Raw genomic sequence first — 22834 nt, 5'->3', positions numbered from 1 at the left:
GTGCCCGCGCTCTGTAAAGCTTGTTCCACAGTGCGTCTCTCCCTCTCGTAACTACTCAACTCCGATCAGGTCAAGCGCCTCCCTCTCCCCGCTCATAACTTGTTCACAATGATCACAGTTGCGTCCGTTCTCACAACTCAGGTACAATGTTCAAGCCCTCTCTTTCCTCATAACTCTGAACAAGGCTCGTAGTTGCGTCCCTCCTCATAACTGAGGTGGGGGCCTCGCGCATGGGGTTATATTGCCACACCCAGCGAACCCCCTCGAATCTCTAGCCACACCCTGTCAGGTGATCTCACTCGAGCCCTGGTTGGCTGGTGATGGCTTACCGGCTCCGCCTTGATGGCTGCTTGACGTGGCCGCACCTCCACCCTTGCGCTCCGCCCCCTTTTCGGGCCATACCTCGTGGCCTTTGGGCTGGTTTGAGCGGAAGCCCAACGAGTTCGCGGAGGCTGCTGGCAGCCTAAAGGGCGAGGGCGAAGTACAGACTGGCTCGCGCTTAATGGCGTCTGGAAGGGAGGCTGCAAAATGGACGAATGGGGCCTACTCTTATTTGTTCTACACAACGCAGATGCAACTATTGGGAATGGCCTTATCCTAAACACATACTAAGAAATAACTAACGTCCTAAGGTGACCTACGTGTTGCATGTGGCCTATCTATGGGGTGCAACCTTTAACCTTTAATGATGTTACCTGTGTGGGTTCTCAAAACCGCAACAATATTATAGTAAATCTAATCGTAACATTAATCCCTTCGTATTGAGTGCAAAGTTGCTGGAGGTTAAATATATCATCTATCTACAAAATATAAAAGAAAGTTTTTGTTTGTTTGTCTGCACGCCCTAATCTCCTGAACTGTGAAATATAGGAGGAAACCTCTGAAACAAAAAATGTCGGAACGGGCCCCGGGAAGGTTATAAGCTAGGTGTCGAGGCCGCCTCGGCCGGGCTGGGCCCATTTTGCAATTAAAAGCTGAGCTGAATTATAGTAGTCGATCTTCTACCGCCGTGAGTAAAAGCTGAATTATAGTAGTAAATTCATTCAAAAAGAACCCGGGCAATGCCGGGTGCATTCAGCTAGTCTACTATAAAAGAGAGCCGTTGGTCTATGTGTCTGTCTGTTTGTATGTCGCCATTTTTCTCAGAGATGGCTGAGCGGATCTTCGTCAAACTTTCAGAGGTTCATCAGTGAGTGCCTGGGAGTGTTTTAGCCCCCCCAAAAAATCGTTTTTTTGGATTAAAAAAAATCGTTCTAAAGTGCCTAAGCCTTTTTGATTAATGACAGTTATATACAAGTACACATTCGCATAAGCAAATGCAAAACAATTACCAGACATTTGACCACAAATAATCAAACAATTCTGGAAGCGATCAAAGTTGGTGGCAAGGCTTCTTCTTCCTCTTCCTGATCGTAATAAAACCTAACTCAGAAACGTAATCTATGGCACATTCACCAGCATATATTCAACAAAAAGGTAAAATTATGATTTGACATTTGTGATGGATTCTGATTTGGATGTAATTGCTTTCCCATTATATTTTGCCCTCATTTCAAATATGTTAGTTTCTTTTTCGCTTGAGCAACGCCAGGTACTCCAGCTATAAATGCTTATATACACTTTACTCGGGATACAAATGCAACTTTGTCTGGAGGGTAACATAGGCTATGTGGCCGCGGCCTCATGCGGAGGTGTGGGGGACCGGGAGAGGGGCATAAATTCTCTCGGTAAATGTGTACCGTGTCCTGGTGATGGTGTATATGTAGTATATCTTTCCCCTTCCTCTCCCCTCACCCTTCCCTCCCCTCCCCCTTCAACTTACCCCCACTTCCTTCCTCACCCCTCCCTCTCCTGCCTCCTCCCTCCCCCTCCCCCCCCCCAAAAGATTTATTGGTTGGCCCCCCATAATAGGTATTTCTGTTTGTTTAAAGTTGTATGATTGTCTTCGTACGATTCTGCATGCTGCTCTATCTTCTAGCAACCACTGAAGTTGGTGTAAAATACCATGATACTGTTTAAAATACCTTTAGTCAGTGTAGTATGCTGCTTTATTTTACCAGGTGAGCGCCCAGGTGTATTGCCCATATTTTATTAATTATAAGCACAAGAATGTCCCAAACATGCTCTATTGGATTTATATCAGGACTGCTTGCTACCGTGGGCAATGTTGTGATTGCATTGTTTCGCAAGAAGTTGGTAACTGCACAAGAACGATGGGGTCTGGCATTCTCACCAATGAATACAAATCTTGTGAGAAATGGCTGGTTCTCAAAATGTGAAACAACAACAACAACACGATACAAAATCTGCTTGCTGTGTGTTTTATCTGTCAGGTTACCCTGTAAATTGGCAATGTCAAGTTTATAATAATTGTATGACAGCCACCATCGTATTGTTACAGTCCGCGGATTAGATTTTTTTTTTTTTACCGAGCGGTGGTGTAACCGCGGCCGAACAGTTGTTCCCCGACTAAACCCGATTCACCCGATTCACCCAAACGTTGGCCGTATCGCGCCACAGATACTCAATCTGGAAAACTCAAAAGCGACCGAATGCAAAGAGGAAGAAGAAGACGTACAGAAGAGTAACGGGGTTTATTATGTACACATACACAAGCAAGAAGAACAGTCACGATTATTTACAGGGGACATGAGACGCAGGCGACACAGTGCAAATTACTAGCTTATCTAACAGGCTTACTTAATACCCAGGACAGAACAAACGAAGACACAGACTCACGCGGGGAATTGCAGAGTGGATTGACTGGAAGGAGAGGAAAGTCCACTGGGTCCGGCAGCACGATCCGCACGTTCTGCAGCCGCCGTTCCTTCGCGGCCCTGCTCAGAACTGCCGTCCAGGCCCCTAAGCGGCTGGCGAGCGTTGTTGTTGCTGCTGCTGTAGACGCTGCCGCTGGCGAGCAAGGTGACGAATAGCAGGCTTTTGCGCTTCCCTGGATGACCTCTGCTTTTGGACCTCACAACTCAGCTCTGCTCTGACGACCCAGCTCTTTCCTTTGCACCTCACCACGCAGCTCAGCTCAGCTCAGCCTTGGACCTTTTTGCAACTCTCTTGGACTCATCTGCTTGTCTCCTTTCTCAGCCCATCTCATGTCTCTCTGGGGAACGCCCCATGGCGGGTTATATAGGCCCCGCCCTTCACCCTTTGCGAACCTCCCCCAAGCATTCTCTCTCCGCCCTCTCAAGCCAAACCCCTTGTTCATGGTTGGTCGAGTGGGGCTGGCTCACTCCTCCCCTCTCTGACGAGGTGGGGACCCGCCTTTCTTCCCCAACCCTGCCTCGTGGTCAATGGCGGCTTTGGAGGGGATGTAATTGCCAAATTGAGGCTTGGCCATTACGAAAGGGGAAATGGAGGTTTTTGGGAATGGGAATGAAGGGAATCTATCTCTTTTACTCGGTGCAATGGAGTGTCATTTTAATGGAAGACAAGGCCTTACTCTAAAATACATAATAAGATATAAGCTACTGAACAAGGGTTTTATCGGGTCCTGCAATGTGGTGTTTCATGGAATAACTACCGAGACGCCCTTTTTATCTTACACAACTCCGGAGGCAGGAGGCGCAGAATAAACAATAATAATAATAAAGCACACAATAAAAAAAAATACAGTCCTCATATCCGCAACAGTATCATAAAGGATCCACCACCAATCACGATAGACTCTTCAATGTTCTTGGGTGTACAGGCTGTTGTGTTACTGCCAAACCCAAGTTCTACCATCAGTCGCAGCATACAGGAGAAATTGGATCTCGTCTGACCACTGGATCGTATTCCAGGATCTGAGTTTCCAGTGTTGATGTGCCCGGCACCATTTCAAGCAGACTGCTTTTTATTCTGGGGGTGAAAAGAGGGTGTCTGCTGGCCTTGTAACCTGCAGCATGCACTCTGTTCTGGACCGTTCTGGAACCCGGTTGGATAACGTCTGAGGAGATGCAATTCTTGCCGCACCACCGTGCTCAGGCTGGTCGGATGTATTCCTTTTCCAACAACCAGAGCTGCGTCTTCTCTGTTAGAGGCCACACTCGGTTGTTATGACCGAAGCCTGTCTTTACCACCATTCGTTTGATAATGATTGTGGACCAATCTGCTACCAACAGTCCAATGGAAGCTAAGTTGATGACCAATTTCAATGTGGAGCATTCCAGCATTGTTCATCCCAATAATTCGCCAAATTTGGGCTTCACTATATCTTCCGCAGGCCATTGTAACACAGTCCGCCAATGGAAGTCTGGAACGATATCAATACCATCTCCAAACCTTGAGCATGTGAAAGTGTTTTTTTTCCTCCAAGTTTATATCCCTGCTGTGTTTTATGTGCCGGGTGTGCAAAATTGCCCTGGTCTTGTGATGAATGGAAAATACAGACTGGATGGAGGATGTGTTACTGTGTAAATTAAATTTAATTATTTTTGGATGCTTTCTTTTCTGTTTACATGCTTTATTTTTTGGATGCCAATTAAATTTGGGATGTTTTCGTTTTTGAGAAAATAATTTTTTTTTTTTTTTTCGGAAAATGGTACTATTATGTAGTTGTGCTTCATTTAGTGGTGTGCATGTGCATATTAGTTACACACAAACAAATTTTGCTTTGTTAAAATTGATGCCATTGTTTTACTGCTCATACCTTGGTATTACGACCAAGATGTTTTCTTATGAAAATGTCTTGTGTTTATCTTTGGAATTTTTTCCGTTTCTCACCTCTTCATTTGCCACCTGCTTTCTAGGCGAATGTGTACCAGGCTTCCAGTGGGCCTGGGCAGCATCATGCAGTGAAAATTTACAAAACATCCATCCTTGTTTTTCGTGATCGGGATAAATATGTCTCTGGAGAATTCAGGTTGGTAATTTTGCACTTTTACTTTGCTTGTTGTTGTTTTGACTCGTTTGTGTTTGAGGCACGGCATTTACTGTCCTAAACTGTAGTCACACGTCTAATCTGGTGTAACTTGGCCATACTAACTCCCAGTAATTTTGATCCGTAGTAATGTTTTGGCATTGAAGTTAAAATATTTTGCATGGGCCAGACAGCCGGGAGTCATGGGCTAACTAGTTGGTGCCATGAGAAGGTACCGCTGCAAATCACTGGATGACGATTGCTGTTAATGTCTATCAAGAGGTGCCCTTGGATAGCGAGTTACACCGAAACCATGGCTCATGATGCTGGGATCTCAGTTTAGAATGCCATCTACTACGTTGATTTCACCATCGTCTATTTGTCCTTGCAAGTAATGTGAAAGTACATTGTCTCCTAATGTCCTTGTTCAACATATTGTTTTCCGTACAAGCTGCTCAAATAGCTTTGGATGACAATTTAAAAATAAATGAAAATGCACCATCTTTTGTTTTGCAAATCAATCTTCCTTCACCTCAACTTGGTATATAAAAAGTATTGTGGCTGTTTGGGTGAATTTGGTGGAATATACTTGTGGTGGTGATACTGTGGCGTGGTGAATAGCCTTATAGGTAACGTACTCTTCATTATATATTTAAAAAATTAATTCCAATGAATGAGGCTGAAGATTCGATTGACAGTGGGAAAGCGGGGCAATAATTGGACACAACTGACAAGGGGATAACTAACAGGAAAGAGAGAGAGAGGGGGAGAGAGAGAACGACATAGAACACTGAAATTAGCAAGTATGGTAAGTGAGTTGGGTTCAGAAGGGTTAATGGGGGTAATAAAGATCATGGGTCAGGATGGGGGATGATATGAGGTAATGGTGCAATGCCTGCTTTCGATCCTGTAGGGAAGAGTGGAAGAGAATGGCCTTCGGAAAGCGGTTCCATAAATGGGAGAAGCGAATAATAAAGGAGTGGAGGTGTGCAATTAGCCTGGATTTTGGAAGTTTAATGAAGAGGGGTTTATGGGGCCAAGGTCAGGTCATGGACATAAAAATATATCCCTCTCTCCTGCTAGGGTAGGGAGATAACTTATTTTACGCCTGCACACGTAGCAGTGGTTGACAGACATTAACAGCAATCGTCATCCAATGATTTGCAGCGGTACCTTCTCATGGCCCCAACTAGTTAGCCCATGACTCCCGGCTGCCTGGCCCATGCAAAATATTTTGACTTCAATGCCAAAACATTACTACGGATCAAAATTACTGGGAGTTAGTATGGCGTAGTAAACCACCTGCCAGTGGTTTACTGACCCCTGCTCTTAGCCGAAGTTCGAATCGCCGATCTCCCAGATTCAGAGCGGGCACCAACCATTACACCACCGAGTCTGGAAAATCATGTGTTTTTGCCTGGTTGCAGGTTTCGGCGGGGATATTGCAAAAGCAATCCCCGTAAGATGGTTCGAACTTGGGCTGAGAAGGAAATGAGAAATCTTACTCGGTAAGGAATTGTCTTCATTCTTGCTCACTTTTCTATGATTGTAGTCGAATCTGGACAATTAATAGCTTATTCTATTGGCATACCAATTTTTGTTGTTGTTGTTGTTGTTCATTTAAGGTTGAATCAGGCTGGACTCCCATGTCCAGAGCCCATAATGTTGAGAAGCCATGTGCTAGTGATGAGTTTCATTGGAAAGGAGGACATGTAAGTGTCATTGATGTTTCTTACAATGCTCTATTTTTGAAACATTTTTATTTTAAAGATTTTTTTTTCTTTTCTTGGGGTACATGTAATGCTGATTGTTGATATTTAATTATTCAAGTGTGCCTGATCATGCTTGCATGCAGGCCAGCTCCACTGCTCAAGAATGTTGCACTGTCAGAGAGCAAGGCACGTGAGCTGTACATGCAGCTTATCCAGAACATGCGCATCATGTTCCATGAAGCGAGACTGGTACATGCAGACCTCAGCGAGTTTAACCTCCTGTAAGTATTTTTCCATATATATATATATAATGTATATTGTTGCGTCTGTAGTTAGTAGTTAACACCAGCCTCAGACGGATGAACCGAACCAGCCTTAACTCCCAAGGCGATCTCCCAATTATGGCGGTTATTGCGCGTGCGGGATGGAAGAGACACGAAGCATTTATCTGCACAAAACACACTGGTTTATTCCAAAACCCAACCGAAACGTGACAACAAAAATGCAACAATAATGATTTATAATCAAATAAGGCATGGAATGAAAACACGAAAATAAAGCTGAAGTAAAAGGCTAAGTTGAGGATCCTCACGCACGGACACAAACGCACACAGGGAGAGGTAAGGAAATAAAATTCACGGTCCAGCACACAACTGTCCCCAAAATGAATCATGTGGTAAGGTTGGTGCCTGTCGAAAGCCTGGCAAAATGGCGGCAGCGCCCGGTATCGAGGCGGGTGGCGAGGACGGCCCTCGTTATCTTCTCCTCCGTCCACCGCTTCTCACTCCTCAGGCGTGAGAAAGGAAAGAAATCCTCCTTTTTGGGGAAGGAAGAAAAACGTCCTGCCCGCAAGCACACCTGAGACAACGAGCCTCCTAGGTCGCACCGCCAACGCTCTCCTCAGAAGACTATCTCCAAGCCTCTTCTCCAGCAAGAACCAATCTCGCTCTCTGCTTTACCCAACCAATCACGGAGCTTCCTCTTCAAGCTCGCCCACGTCATTCAGGAGGCGCGGTCTGCCAGCCCCGTTTCCCCATCCACCATACCACGGTCGCTCCACCTCTCCTGGGCGCCACTTCACTGTATCGTGTCCATGGAGCGTGATTAGCTTGGCCGGCTGTAGTTTTGCTTGACTGGCGGTACTGGAAAAAATGTTCGGGATGGCCATGGAGGGTTTCACGCACAGGGGAAACTAGCCTTGAACCATTCTACTAATTAACACGTCATCATCCCTCATATTATGAACATTTAAACACGACCATAAGCTACATTTTCCCTACTTAGTACATCGAAACGCTCCTAAACGTCACACAGTCCATGCTTTTTCCTATTCAATCCTACCTTTCCTACGGTATTCTCTTATCTACCCCCCATAAACGTAATAACAACAACATGCATACATACATAGAGTGGGTGAAAGCTCATGGCAGAGCTGGAGGACAACATATCAAGATGCAACAGAATAAAAGGAATAGTATAGGGGGAGAGGGGGGCAGGGGGACACTAACAGCAGAGTTGAAGGACAAAATAGAGAGAGACTTGAACAAACAATGGTGTAGGGAGGAATGAGGGTAGGGGTGGACGTATGGAGGAGGAGATGGCTACAGAAGGAAAAACTGGAAATTTGGAAGGAGGAAAGCTTGGTGTGGAGGGGGGGAGAGGGATAATGAGGATAGTAAAGATCATGGTTTTGGATTGGCAGATGATCTGAGATGGTTGTGGGCAGCTGTCTTGGAGACCTGGAGGGAAGAATGAGATTGAAGAGTATGTGCAAGTTTTGGTTCCACGTGCGGCAAAAGAGAGGAACAAACAAGGTGAGGTGAGCAGTGATTCTGGTTTTTGGAAGTTTCAGCAGAAGAGGGCTGATGGCGGATTTTGTGTCCCTGCAGAAACCTGGGTGGAGATGGGGCAAATCACAGAAAGAGCAGATGGCGCAAGGCCTAGAAATGAGCTGATAGAACACAGAGAGACCACCTGTCTGCAATGGGAAAGTGATAGGCCCATGTACTTGGCTTTATCGTGGGAGAATCCAATAATCTTGAAGGTCTTGGTTTCCATGGCGTCAAGCTGAGCCAGGTGTGAGGCAGATCCAGCCAATCCATAGGTGACAGCAGTACTCCATCAAGCTGGGGAAGAAGGCCTTGTACATGGATAGTAGTTCATATGTGGCAAGGAAGGACTTTGCACGGCACAGGATGCCCGTATGGGGACTGGCTGTGGAGGCCAACTTTGAAATATGGTTTGCCCAAGAAGATTGATGATGGAGTGCTTGGCTTCATGAAATGTTAAAGGTTTAATTGAACATACGCAGAGCCAAAATTGGAAAGTCCTCAACATGTGTAAACATTAAGCAAACCATCTCACCTGTCTGTTGACCTGGCTACTCTGTCTTGGACTTTGTTAGATCCATCTTTTCCTCAGTGTGGTGGTGTCGCTGTTTATGTTAATCACAAATCCCTTTCTCTCAGCCTATCCTCTCCCTGTGACCCCTCCTCCCCCCTTCTTACTCTAAGGAAGGAATGACGCTCAAAATGTCAGCCACACTTCGTTTCTCATGGCCGTAAATCTACTCAACTTTTAGTTGATAAAATCCATTGCATATATTTAATGCTAGCATACACGGAGACTTGTATTTTTCGAGTTGCTGTTCAACTGGTAATTTATTGCAGGAGCAAGCTGTCTTGATTAGTCATGTCTCATGACCTCATGACACACATCATTTTACACTAGTGGAGTGTCAATCTGTAATTTATATTCCACTGTCACTACAAATGCTGTGTACATACTGAGTGTGTCTAACTGAAACATATCTAGTCCAAGTAGACCATATCTTTGTAAATTGAGAATCATGCGAGTCTCAGCAATTATTTCATTCGCTGATTTTTCTGCATTTACAACCTAACAAGGTTAAGCATTCCCAATGGTGTGTGTGTGTGAGACCACGTGGTTTTCACTTTCTTTGGATAGGCCAAGGTTGGGCAACATTTGAATACGAAACGCATGTTTAACTAGAATGGCGCTCTGGAGAGCTATTATGCTATTTTCCTATTAGCCCATATACCAGTATCATCCATGCACCCTATTATGTCACATGCATTGCCATTATCTGTATCTTTATTGATTATGACGATATTTAACGACAATATCCTTATCGTGTATCAAAAGGGATGATTCAGAGACAGGGAAGACGAGGGGCAGTTGAGATTTGGCGCGTGATTCAAACCAGATTTTGGCGCGATATGCAAATTAGCACGTGAATTGTACAGTGCGCCCACGAAGCTCATATAGAATTTTCAATTAACCTGAAGGAAATGGGGAGAAAAGGGGGGGAAAAAAACCTCTCTACCCTTTACCAACACATTGTATTACACTCTAACCCACTACACAAGGGGAAGGAACTACTCTGACCTTGCTCTACGGAAATCGCTACACTAAGGGATGTGTGTATTGGTTGCCATTGCCTCTGTGCGGTTTCCTAAAACCACAGCGATATGCATGAGGTTTTGCATCAATCTGTTAAACTTCTCCAGCAGTCCTGGAGAAGAACATTTTTTTAATTTTTTATTATTTTCAATTCAATATGGCCACAGCATCACGTAACCGGTGACATCAATTAAAATCTTCATTCACATCAGATCAGATATATGAAGCTTCAGATTTTTAGGATAAGGATTTTGATTCTACCAATTATGGCTGGAATACCACTTCACCAATGTCATCATTATTACCCTGTGTGCCGCATGGGGAGTTGCTGACATTTGCCAGGTTTCATTTTTTTTATTTCAGCGTTTTCGGAGATGATGTCCAATTTTTTTTTTTTCCCCTTTAATCTAATATGACTGTCATACGATATGACCTATGACATCAGAAGTATTAATAAAATATTATCCATGGGGGAGACCTCCTACATTTCACATAAATGGACAAGCCGGTTGCAGAGAAAAATAATTTAAACCGAAAATATATGTACGTGAATACGCACACTGTCTCGCAACCCCTTCGGAGTGAGACTACAAATGCGCTGACGCCATATTTTTAGTGCTACTTTATAATGTAGAGATAGTTTTATCAGGAACTAGCGCAGGAGTACCCGGAATTTCCCGGTCTGTTTTTTTTTTTTTTTTTTTTGTGTGAGGACATAAAACACTCTCCTACACCCACTAAAGAATGCGGTCGGGGATCGTTTATTGTTATATTTTACATAGCTACAAAGGCTTCGGTGCTATAGTGCGATTAAAAAAAAAAAATCCTAAAACGTCCAACTTTTTTCAAAAAATATTTTTATGCCTAAAACACTCCCCGGCACTCACTGATAAACTTCTGAAAGTTTGAAGATCTGTTCAGCCATCTGAGAAAACTGTCAACATGCACATGTACACACACACACACACACACACACACACACACACACACACACACACACACACACACACACACACACCACAGACACCACAGACACCACAGACACCACAGACACATGCACAGACACAGACAGGCAAAAATGGCTCTCATATAGTATGGATAGATGATTGATGTGTCACAGGATAAAATTGCAGTGACAACAGACTGCAGTATTGCCCCAAAACCCACAATATATTGTGCAAATTATAAGAGCTTGTTTTTTATTTTGCACAGTTATCATGATGGACAAGCATACATCATTGATGTCTCCCAAGCTGTAGAACACGACCATCAGCATGCTCTCGAGTTTCTCCGGAAGGACTGCTTCAATGTCAACGGTATGAGACTTTGTCTGCTTTTTGTTTTTGCCTTTACTTTTCCTTTTCTTTTATTGTGCTTTGAGAAATGTATCACAACGTTGATAATATTTTGAAGTCATAATATTTATTTATTTTTGGAGAACCATGTTTTGTATTTATGGGGTCCTTCTTCTTGGAGTTTGCGGTGGTGGGGAATTTGATGGTAGTGGCTGCACGGATTTTGTTTGAGACTTGTGAAGCCTTTGGCTGATCCTTATTGCTTCTCATGGTTCAACAGGATTTTTTTCCCGCCATGGTGTGCCGACCATGACAGTCCGAGAGCTCTTTGACTTCATCACAGATCCAACAATCACAGGAGCCAACTTGGATGCCTACCTAGATAAGGTAAGAATTATGGTAATGGAAGGGGGTGATGGGTGGGTTGATGGGAAAAAGGGAGGAAATTGGTAACTGAAAAATATGTTAGGCAGATAGAAACTTGGATGAATTATGACTTGGATATAAAGCAGAGTAATAAATAGCTGGTGAGTTGCGATAGTTGGAATTGAAACAACAAACGTAATAAAAGCTTTATTTTTTTTTAATGTTATTTTTACGTTGTCATACTAATGATGAAAATAGCCCCGTGGGGGACTAATGGTTTTTTTTCCTTACGGATTCTGAGAAGATTTTAAAATAAATTACCTGAATTTGAGGAAAACCCTCCATTTTCAGCCTCTTATACTTTTGGGGATGGATCCAGATGTAGAGCAAAACCCCATGAGACCATACTCTTCTGATATATCGTACCAAATTTGGTCCATATCAGTCATGTAGTTTTTTGAGGAAAATGTTTTAGTGAATATGATGGATTAGGGGAGGGAGCCCGTGGCCTCCTTTTTGGTGGATATGACCATGAGGAGCACAACTTAAGGTTAGGGCATGGTCCCGATGCCTCGTGGCGAGTTTGTTCTGGATCTGTCTGGCGGTTTCTGAGAAGATTTTTGAATGAAATACCAATATTTTGGGCAAACCCCACTTTTTACCCCTCTAATTGGGTGGAACCGGATGGGGAGCACAACCCCTTGAGACCTTGCTGTCCTGATGCATCGTACCACATTCGGTCTATATCGGTCGGATAGTTTGTGAGGAGAATATGTTTTAGTCAAATGTTAAAGTATGTACGTACGGCTGGACACCTAGTGGTTCAACAAGATTTTTGTTTAACACACCCTGAGGTTATTTCGGAGACGTACTCCGAAATGTCCTAATTAGCTGCTTTATGGTACATATGCATGCTGTAAGCAAAGATTTGAACACGACAAACTCGGTACCTATTACCCACGACAAACTCTCTCGAAGACTGGCAGATGTGCTGGAAATTTCACTTTTTCAACATATCTGGCTGTAACAGGGTATTGATACACATATAATTAATTTTGACAGTTGCATTGCAGAGTAACAGTGGCAAACAGAATGACTTGCAGGTAATGGCCATCAGAGATGGACTTAATGGTCCAAGGCCTTATTATAAATCTTTTGTGGTGATTGGATGGAAGATTTGTGCTAATGCTGAGGATACCCCAACAAGGACAAAGCTTGTTGATTGTGAAATTGCATGTTCACTCATACCATGTGAGTTATTTTGGCCCATTAAGTTCATGTCTTAAACTGCATCGAGCCTTTATGTTTAGCTCTAATTTGTAGATCCGACGTTCTTTTAAAAATTCAATCGATTACACGCAAATAACTATACAATCATCGAACAAACAAACATGGCACATTTTCCAACAAACCTAAGAGAATTGCCGATAATCCCAATTAAACTATGCTCTCGGGGCTGAGGCAAAATGGCATTTAGCTGGAGAGGAGCAAAGAATCAATTCGCAAAGCCAAAAACAGGATTTGAAATTTTACAAATGAGTCGAAGTAGCATCAAAGCAGTGAGAAGCATGCACACTGCACAGGTCAGCATTTTGACAGCTGAATGTAGCTTTGTGTCCTTTACCAGCCTGCACTATCAGTCTTTACTTTCTGGAAAGAAGCTGATTGGAATTGAATTTGATTTTTTTAGAAGCTCTCCATTTTCAAAATAGTCGTGACTGCTGTTATCTGACTGTGGGCAGGGCTGAGTGAAAATCTCAGATATGCAAGGAATAGCTGTTTTACTTTCATCAAATTAATTCCCAGCCATTTGTAATTTTTTTTCAACATTTATATTTTTAACAAGTGAAAATTCTACAATTTCAGAATGTTTTGTCTTATAGAAACGGTAAATTATGCACACTCATGCTTATAAAGTCCTTTGGCCACTTTGCAATCATTGGGAAACAATACAGTGATAAAAGTGGAAATTTTGGAACATGATTATCAGCACGTAGGAGGCAATATAATTTTTAGCCGCGTTGCAGACGCTGCTCATAGAGTGCCCTCTGCTGTTGTTGTTGTTGTTCTTCTTCTTCTTCTTGTTCTTGCAGAGAAGACAAAACCTCAAAGCTCCACCCATTCTGGGAACCATAGCTCCACCCATTCTGGGAGAGCCTTCATATAAACAAATATCCACCATTTTATTAACTCGCATAGCTTTGAGGCCTGTTTTGTAGGCCCGTGGTGTCTTCCTCTCTCACACAGTTTTATTTCAAATCAAATTCGATATATCATTTCATTTTTCACAGTCGCTAACATAGTTTTAGACTCGGTTGAAAAAAAACGGGAAGAAAATCCGATGAAAGTTGCCCTTTATAGAACGAAATGAATTCTCAAAGGCCTGGAACTTCAAGTCCATTGAGATAATTTTTTTTTAAATCACGGCATGGTCAGTCATACACCGCCCGAAATAAGAGACGGGAAAATGCCGAGATATATATATATTTTGTTTAAATCGCGGCATGGTCAGTCATACACCGCCCGAAATAACAGATGGGAAAATGCCGAGATATATAAAAAATTCGTCCATTTGATGACAATCGTCACGATGAAATATTTAATTTATACGTCGTCACAATAATGTGGAGAGAGAGGAGCATAGCTTCGTTCACGTGTCGCCACACACGGGAAATTGCCGAGATTTTTTTTTTTTAAATCGCGGCATGGTCAGTCATACACCGCCTGAAATAACAGACGGGAAAATGCCGAGATATATTAAAAATTCGTCGTCACACACGGGAAATTGCCGAGATATATTTTCACTTTGCACAAAAATAACATCAAGTAATCGAATCAATAGGAATGTCCTGTGCCTATAACATCGACGTTATAGGCACAGCTGCATCTAGGCATTGTGTAACATCGACGCAGCTTTTGTTTTATTTAAAACTTTTTGTACTTGTTTAAATAAGGAACCGCCTTTAGAGGCAATTTTTCCCCGCAGAGCAGGGGTTGGCCTTTTTTGGGCACCGTGGTCCCCTTTTTTTGAAGCAATGTTTTACGGCCGGATGCCCTTCCTGCCACCAACCCTGTTTGTCGACTCTTGCGACACACAGGGAATTACCAGTGAGCCGGTACTCAATTTGCCAACTTCAGAAGGATGACAGGCTGAGTCAACCCCTCTGGCGTCAATTCAGCGATCGCCCAGGATTCAAACCCAGCATCCTAGGATCCCAAGCTGGCACCCTAACCACTAAGCCAACACCAGGCTACGTACGAGGCAACATGAACCAATAATAAACCGTTTATTTTTGATGCATGAAACCCCCTGCAAAAAAGATGTTTTTGAATACCGGTCGCATTTTCCATCCAAAAAACATATTAACTTTGTTCAAAAAATTCTTCATGGGTTTAAGGTTCCGTGTCGATCACTGAAGCGGTTGCAGATAAAACAAATTTAAAAGCAAATAAAGGTGTGAAAAATGAGGGCGTTGGTCGACGTTGCACAACATGGTCAAGGATGGTTGTGGACGCCTGTTACAAGTAAGAAATGAAGAATAATTCTTATTTTCACATTCCATGTTCAATGTCTCCTCACGTGATGTCAAAAACGGCATCTGATTGAGGATTGTTATGAAATCCAGTCGATACCTCGTTTCCAGATATGAGGTTTTATTGAAATCTATCTCCACATACCATATAACACAAAATAAATGAATAACATTAGAACTACAAAGAAAGGACGAAATGGCATTCCCAATTCATCTACAAGCAAGCAAGTGACCATTAACATTCCCCATCATACCTTACTCAAGTGTCCGCTCACAAAATACAGAAATGAAGCAAACTCCTCCTCCTTCTTACTCGACATTCCATTACATATCAACTCCTCAAGTATCAACCCACAATCGATTCTTCTTCTTCATATTCTATCACAAGGAGCAAGGTTGAAAATAGCAGATTACACAACTTGTCTTGAGTAATCAAAATTACCTTCCATCAGATTGCATCCTTCAATATGTGCGGTGATTAAATATCCCACGAATCATGAGCTTTGAGCTTGCCCCATAACCAGGAATCTGTTCTATTGTGATCAAGTAATAAATTTGCTGCAGCACATTAAAATGCCTGATCATGACCTGATCTTCATCAAACGTTCCTTCATCAAACGTTCCTTCATCAAACGTCTCTCTCTCTCACTCTCACTCTCACTCTTACTCTTACTCTTACTCTCTCTCTTCCTCTCTCTCTCTTACTCTCTCTCTTCTCTCTCTTACTCTCTCTCTCTCTCTCTTTCTCTCTCTCTCCCTCTCTCTCTCCCTTTCTCCCTCCCTCTCTCTCTCGTTCTCTCTCTCGTTCTCTCTCCTCTCTCTCTCTCTCTCTGGGGTTTGCTAACCCAAGGCCAAATAATTATCTCTCTCTCTCTTTCATCTCCACACTCTCTCCCCTCTGTCACTCACCCTCACTCCACTCCCTATCTCTCTTCTTTTTTTTTCTCTCTCTTACTCTCTCTCTTTCTTTCTCTCATTCCCTCTCTCCCTCTCTCTCTCTCTCTCTTTCATCTCCACACTCTCTCCCCTCCCACTCACTCACCCTCACTCCACTCCCTATCTCTCTCTCTCTCTCTCTCTTTCTCTCTCGTTCTCTCTCTCTCTCTCTCTCTCTCTCTCTCTCTCTCTCTCTCATCTCCCTCTCCCCCTCTCCCCCTCTCTTTCATCTCTTCATCTCCACACTCTCTCCCCTCTCACTCTCTCACCCTCTCTCCACTCCCTATCTCTCTTCTTTTTTTTTATCTCTCTCTTTCTCTCTCTTTCTCTCTCTCTCTCTCTCTCTCTCTCTCACTCTCTCTCTTTCATCTCCACACTCTCTCTCTTTCATCTCCACACTCTCTCTCTTTCATCTCCACACTCTCTCTCTTTCATCTCCACACTCTCTCTTTCATCTCCACACTCTCTCTCTTTCATCTCCACACTCTCTCTTTCATCTCCACACACTCTCTCTTTCATCTCCACACTCTCTCTCTTTCATCTCCACACTCTCTCTCTTTCATCTCCACACACTCTCTCTCTTTCATCTCCACACACTCTCTCTTTCATCTCCACACACTCTCTCTCTTTCATCTCCACACTCTCTCTCTCTTTCATCTCCACACTCTCTCTCTTTCATCTCCACACTCTCTCTCTTTCATCTCCACACTCTCTCTCTTTCATCTCCACACTCTCTCTCTTTCATCTCCACACTCTCTCTCTTTCATCTCCACACTCTCTCTCTTTCATCTCCACACTCTCTCTCTTTCATCTCCACACTCTCTCTCTTTCATCTCCACACTCTCTCTCTTTCATCTCCACACTCTCTCTCTTTCATCTCCACACTCTCTCTCTCTTTCATCTCCACACTCTCTCTCTCTTTCATCTCCACACTCTCTCTCTCTTTCATCTCCACACTCTCTCTCTTTCATCTCCACACTCTCTCTCTTTCATCTCCACACTCTCTCTCTTTCATCTCCACACTCTCTCTCTCTTTCATCTCCACACTCTCTCCCCTCTCACTCACTCACCCTCACTCCACTCCCTTTCTTTCTCTCTCGTTCTCTCTCTCTCTCATCTCCACACTCTCTCCCCTCTCACTCACTCACCCTCACTCCCTTTCTCTCTCTCTCGCTCTCGCTCTCGCTCTCTCTCTGGGGTTGGCCAACCCTAGGCCAAAATTAATGAACAACCCTGTACTTCACAGGTGCCAAAATATCATTTTCAGGAATGCAGACTCAGGTAGCCATTCATTTGCCAAAATTTTGTAGTTCTGCACATTGTCTCTGCTCTATGAAGGTTTTTCTTGTCACTCTTTAAATCAGACAGAACATTAATTACTGGTTTGTAAATATATAATTAGCAAATTTTCAAGTGCCCGGTGAGTGCGATTTATTCATTTATTTATTTATTCATTTTTGTCCTTAAAAATTCTCAACACAATTAAAAATCAATACAGACATTTAATTTACATGAGTATTCAATCCCCTGAGTCAATAATTTGAAGAAGCACCTTTGGCAGTTATTACAGCTTCGAGACTTCTTGGGTATGCCTGTATCAGCTTAGCACATCTGGATTTGGGGAGTTTCTCTCATTCTTTCTTGCAGATTTGCTAAAGCTCTATCAAGTTGGATGCGGAGCATCGGTGAACAGCAGTCTTCAAGTCTTTCCGCAGAGTCTCACTGGGATTCAAGTCTTGGCTTTGGCTGGGCCACTCAGGGAATTTTACATTCTTCTTCTGAAGCCATTCTTGTACAGCAATACCCCGGCCTACATCATTAATTCGTTCCATAAGCCGTGACGTCACTCGGTTTTTGACGTAAACCGGGCGTAATGCCTTAAAAATGCCTTAAAATGAAGACAAACACCGTAAAACTAGAGTAAATAACTGGAGGAGGCTGCGGCTTCGCCCTGAATCTTTGCCGCTCCCCGTCGGGAGTCCCTCCGTTGTTTTCTATCGGTCAGGTCTTCTCGAATGGGGTGACCGGCACGGACGTGTCAACCGTGAGCGGGCTTGTGTGCCGAGTGGCTCCGCGGCCCGCTTCACCACGGCGTGCTTTACCCAACGTGTCTGAGCAGTTTCACCGGTGGTCGTGTTGTGTCGTCTGTGACGAACGAACGAGCTCAGGGTTCCATGAACCCGGCCGCCCCAGGGATCCACGCTTGCCTCCTAGTCGTAGACGTGCCCCGTCTTTCCTCGAGCGGCCGAAGTTGCATGTTTCTTTTTTTTTGGACGATGCGTTATACGCAGAAACGACGATGTACAGGCAGGCATTTGCAAATCCATGCACATGTGCACATGCACACGTCGATCGGTTCGGCGACGCCGGATGCCGGCGAGGTGCCCGACGAGGCACCCCGGCTCGAGGCATGACACGGTCGTTGGTTTCACATGGGCCATGGGCCCTGGGACCTGACCTCGTCGCGGACACTGCACACTCTGCACGGTGATGTGACGTGACCTCTGCCGTGGACGGTCGTCCGAGCCGGCATCGTTGTCATGTTTCGCCGTTGCCACATTGCGTTGGTTGTTTTACACAGTAAAGGAACCTTTCCACAGTAAAGGAATAATCACAAAAATAACAGCAAAAGGCAAAGCAAGCATGCGACCGCAACACAGGACAAAATGCATATGGCGTTGCCTTTGTTTTGAATGAGAACCAGCAGCTATGCATACGTATACTGTTCATACATTTTTTTTTTTTAATGTGCTTTTTATTGTATTTTAAATTGTTTTTTTAGCTTCTTTTATTGTTAATTTTTATGTGCTATTTTATTTATTTTAAATATATTTTTTTCACGTCCTATTATGATGTAGGAGTGACGTAAAGTCGCACATAATGACGTTCGCTGAACTGAAATTTACTCTAGATAAGAAGAGTGGCGTAAAGTCGGATTTGACGTAGGTCGAAATGGCATAAAACGGGGTATTGCTGTATTTGGCTGTATGCTTGGGGTCATTGGACTGCTGGAACGTAAATCTTCGCTGCAGTCTTAGGTCTTTTGCATTCTGAACCACTTTCTCCTCAAGGATTTGCCTGTATTTGGATCCATTCATTGTTCCCTCTATCCTTACAAGTCTCCCAGTCTCTGCTGTTGAAAACCTCCCCATAGCATGATGCTGCCACCACCATGCTTCACAGTAGGAATGGTGTGAGATGGGTGATGAGCTGTGCTCGGTTTCTGCCAGACGTAGCACATTGCATTCAGGCCAGAGTTCAATTTTCGTCTCGTCAGACCACATAATTTTTTGCCTCATGCCTCTGAATTTTTCACATGCCATTTTGCAAACTCCAGGCGTGCTGTCATTTGCCTTTTTCTCAGATGTGGCTTCCGTCTGGCCGCTCTCCCATAAACCCTAGATTTGTGAAGTATGGCAGAGAACGTTGTCCTTCTGGCAGGTTCTCCCATCTCGGTGAAGGAACTCTGTAGTTCTGTCAAAGTGGTCATTGAGTTATAGGTCACCTCATTGAGCAAGGTCCCTCTTGTCCGGTTGCTAAGTTTGGTAAGATGGCCAGCTTTAGGAAGCTGGGTAGTCCCATATTATTTTTGTCCCCCGTCGCACCGCGGAGCGAAAGGGGGACTATGGTTTTCCCCTCCGTCCGTGCGTGTGAACGTGCGTGCGTAAGCGAAGGACCGAATTCTAATTTGCTGTGGGTGTATCTAGGCATAAGGAAGAACGCTATTGGAAATTTGTTCGACATGTCAAAATCCAAGATGGCCACCGCCATGTATGTCTGAACCTTGTGAGCGGAATATCTTGAAAAATAAGCGAAGTTCTAACCTCTAATCTGGTGTGTGTATCTAGGCATAAGGAAGAACGCCATTGAAAATTGGGTCGGCACGTCAAAATCCAAGATGGCCGCCGCCATGTATGTCTGATGCCATGTATGTCTGATGCCATGTATGTCTGAACATTGTGAGTGAAATATCTTGAAAAATAAACGAACAACTCACATCTAATCTGGTGTGTGGGTGTATCTACGCATAAGGGAGAACGCTATTGAAAATTGGGTCGCCACGTCAAAATCCAAGATGGCTGCCTTGCGTCTTCCACCTTGTCAACTCATCACTTCACCGACAGGGGACCAAGGCGTAACGCTTGTTATCCGTTATAATTATCCGTTATAATTACCCTTTAGAATTACCCTTTAGAATTACCCTTTAGAATTACCCTTTAGAATTACCCTTCTAAAGGAACTTTCAACACTCTATGGTGTTGTTCAAATGGACAGTTCTATGGACAAATCTTTGGACTTCATGGTGGAGTTTCTGCTCTGATATGCACTGTCAACTGTGGGATCTTATATAGAAAGGTGTGTTTCTTTCTAAACCATGTCCAATCAATTGAATTGGCCACAGATGGACTCCGATCAAGTTGTAGACATCTCGAGGATGATCAAAGGAAATTGGATGCACCTGAGCTCAATTTGGAGTGTTATAGCAAAAGGGTTGAATACCGATTGACTCAAGACATTTCAGCTTTTCATATTTTATTAGTTTGTAAAAAATTCTAAAAACGAAATTATACTTTGACATTATGGGGTATTTGTTATGTGTAGATTAGTGACAAAAAATCTCTTCATTTTAAATTCAGGCTTCAATGCAACAAAATGTGGAAAAATGTCATGTGGTGTGAATACTTTCTGAAGGCACTGTACCACCGCCACGCTGAAGAGTTTACATTTTGTATCCCACGAATAAGTCAGAACTTGATTCGGACCTAAACCAAAATCGAATCGGCTTGTTCTTGTCACCGACTAACTCATCCAGATTGTTTTGTCATTACCCGTCCACAACTTTTTGAGTTATTGTGCTATATATTGTCGCGTCACTACCCTTGGTGGATACCTTAGGGTAGCACGGAAGGCCAAACGAGCCTCATCTCCGAAGCGTTCAGTTCAAAAATATAGCGGAGAATACACGTGGGGGAGCAAGAGGGAGGGAGGGGGGCCCGGAGCGCTTATCTTCACGGATCCCACTGGCAGGCCTCAAACCTGCAAAAAATAACTCGAACTAAAACGGATTTTAAATGTCCAAAAATACCGGCTTTATTAAAAGAAATGCCGGTAATACAAAATAAAACACGGTCAAATAAATTCCTAAATTGGGACATCCCTACAACAGACTTGCACACAGACAAAGGATAAAATAACGTTATATAAAATAACTGTGTGTGGTTATTTAGTGCGCTTAGCTTGACTCGACCGGTGCGTCTCGTCTGAACTCTTCCAGTCCCTGGCCGCGCAGTCTACACGCGGCTCCGGTGTTGGCGGGAAATCCGCTCGCTCCCGTGCTGCTGGGCCTCAATCCGCCCTCGTTCACTGGGCTGCGCCCACTGGCGCGAAACAGGCCTTACGCGCGAATCGACCGGGAGTTGTCGTGCAGCTCGTCGTTCTTGCTTGGGGAAAACCGCAGCTCTCCGTCCGTGGCTCTTCCACCTCACGACCACCAGCCCAATGCCAGAACACAGCTGCTCACGATGAAGCCTCCCCGTGCACTATCGCTTTTGGAACGAGAGGCGCAAGAGGGAATGCTCACTCCAGACACCAGATGAACAGGGGAACGAGGAGGAGATGCCGGCACACAACTGCTACCGCCAGAACCAAAACCGAGAAGGGGGAGGAGAGGAGCAATCATGACAGTTTGCTATGGCATCCAGGACGAGAAGGGAAAATGTCTGCCGCTACAACTATTTTGTACACGCCACTCTGACGTCATCTGTCGTGCTTCACCAATCAGCGTGTGCTTCTTACCAGTCCTCCCCGTCAATCAAGAACCCTGACCAATCACTTCTCGCGGCCTGGCCTCGGCCTGCCTGACCTGTGCGCCTCCCAAGTCGGGGTCGTCAGCGGTAGGGCTTGATGCATGACTTCCGGTGAGCTTTTTAATTAGTGAGTTTAAATGCGGGATACTGGCTAAATGTGGTGTGGTGCCAAAAGGCACAGAGGAATAAAGTACAGAGGTAACGACGTGCAAGGGATAATTACCCATAATCCCTGAGCTAGTTAGCATGCCCCACTCCTCGTAATGGGGACGAAGATGCACCTTAATCCAACATCCGGGCTAAACAAGTTCCTTACTTATTACATCAAGGTGGTTCTTCTTCTTCACGACAATCGGAGCACACTAATCTATGCAAATCTACCTGGACTAAAGTAATCACTGCTTACCCCCTACAAACGTAACAATATCATTTTTGGCTCCATCTCTCTTAAAACAATTCTTGTATTTGGACCCAGATTCTGATCTTCACCAAAATCGAATCAATTCATCCTTGTCAAACACCCAATCTGTCCAACAAGTTTCATCCGAATCCATCCACAACCTTTTGAGATATGCTGCTCACAAACAAACACAGATAAAGGTTAAAAAAAGTTTAAAAGGTCAGGTAAAACCTAACGTAAAATCAGACTTGATAAATGACCATGCCTAAAAATCTGGAAAGGTACTGAAAATTCTGGCACGTGACATTTAACTCTATGTATCGTATAAATGTTGAAGTGCTTTTTTTTCTGCTTTTTTTCAAACAGGATTTTTCAGGAGTTTTGGCCGTTCTTATTTGTAGAGGTAGAGAATTCCAAAACTGACTGGTAACAAAATTGAATAACAATTTACTTTTTGAAACGGTCTTTCAACCGTGGAAGCACTACTGTATTATAGTGTCATCTCTTGGG

The 22834-nt window shown here is 43.8% G+C and overlaps 1 protein-coding gene across 2 annotated transcripts in view; it reads left to right on the top strand.

Annotated features, from left to right (window-relative positions):
• RIOK1 (RIO kinase 1) overlaps positions 1-22834 on the top strand; it is a 59188-nt gene that overhangs the window by 17814 nt on the left and 18540 nt on the right. For both annotated transcript variants that reach the window (XM_068130519.2, XM_068130520.2), the window contains 6 exons: positions 4743-4855; positions 6280-6360; positions 6478-6564; positions 6708-6845; positions 11200-11303; positions 11563-11669. In XM_068130519.2, the coding sequence (XP_067986620.2) occupies positions 4743-4855; positions 6280-6360; positions 6478-6564; positions 6708-6845; positions 11200-11303; positions 11563-11669 (630 nt within the window). The remainder of the gene's footprint in view (positions 1-4742; positions 4856-6279; positions 6361-6477; positions 6565-6707; positions 6846-11199; positions 11304-11562; positions 11670-22834) is intronic.

Source organism: Myxine glutinosa, chromosome 11, assembly GCF_964187855.1.
Source record: "Myxine glutinosa chromosome 11, kmMyxGlut1.1, whole genome shotgun sequence".
NCBI classification, from domain to species: Eukaryota; Metazoa; Chordata; class Myxini; order Myxiniformes; family Myxinidae; genus Myxine; species Myxine glutinosa.
Note: the sequence above shows the minus strand (reverse complement) of the source record. Positions and strands in the feature narration are given on the sequence as shown.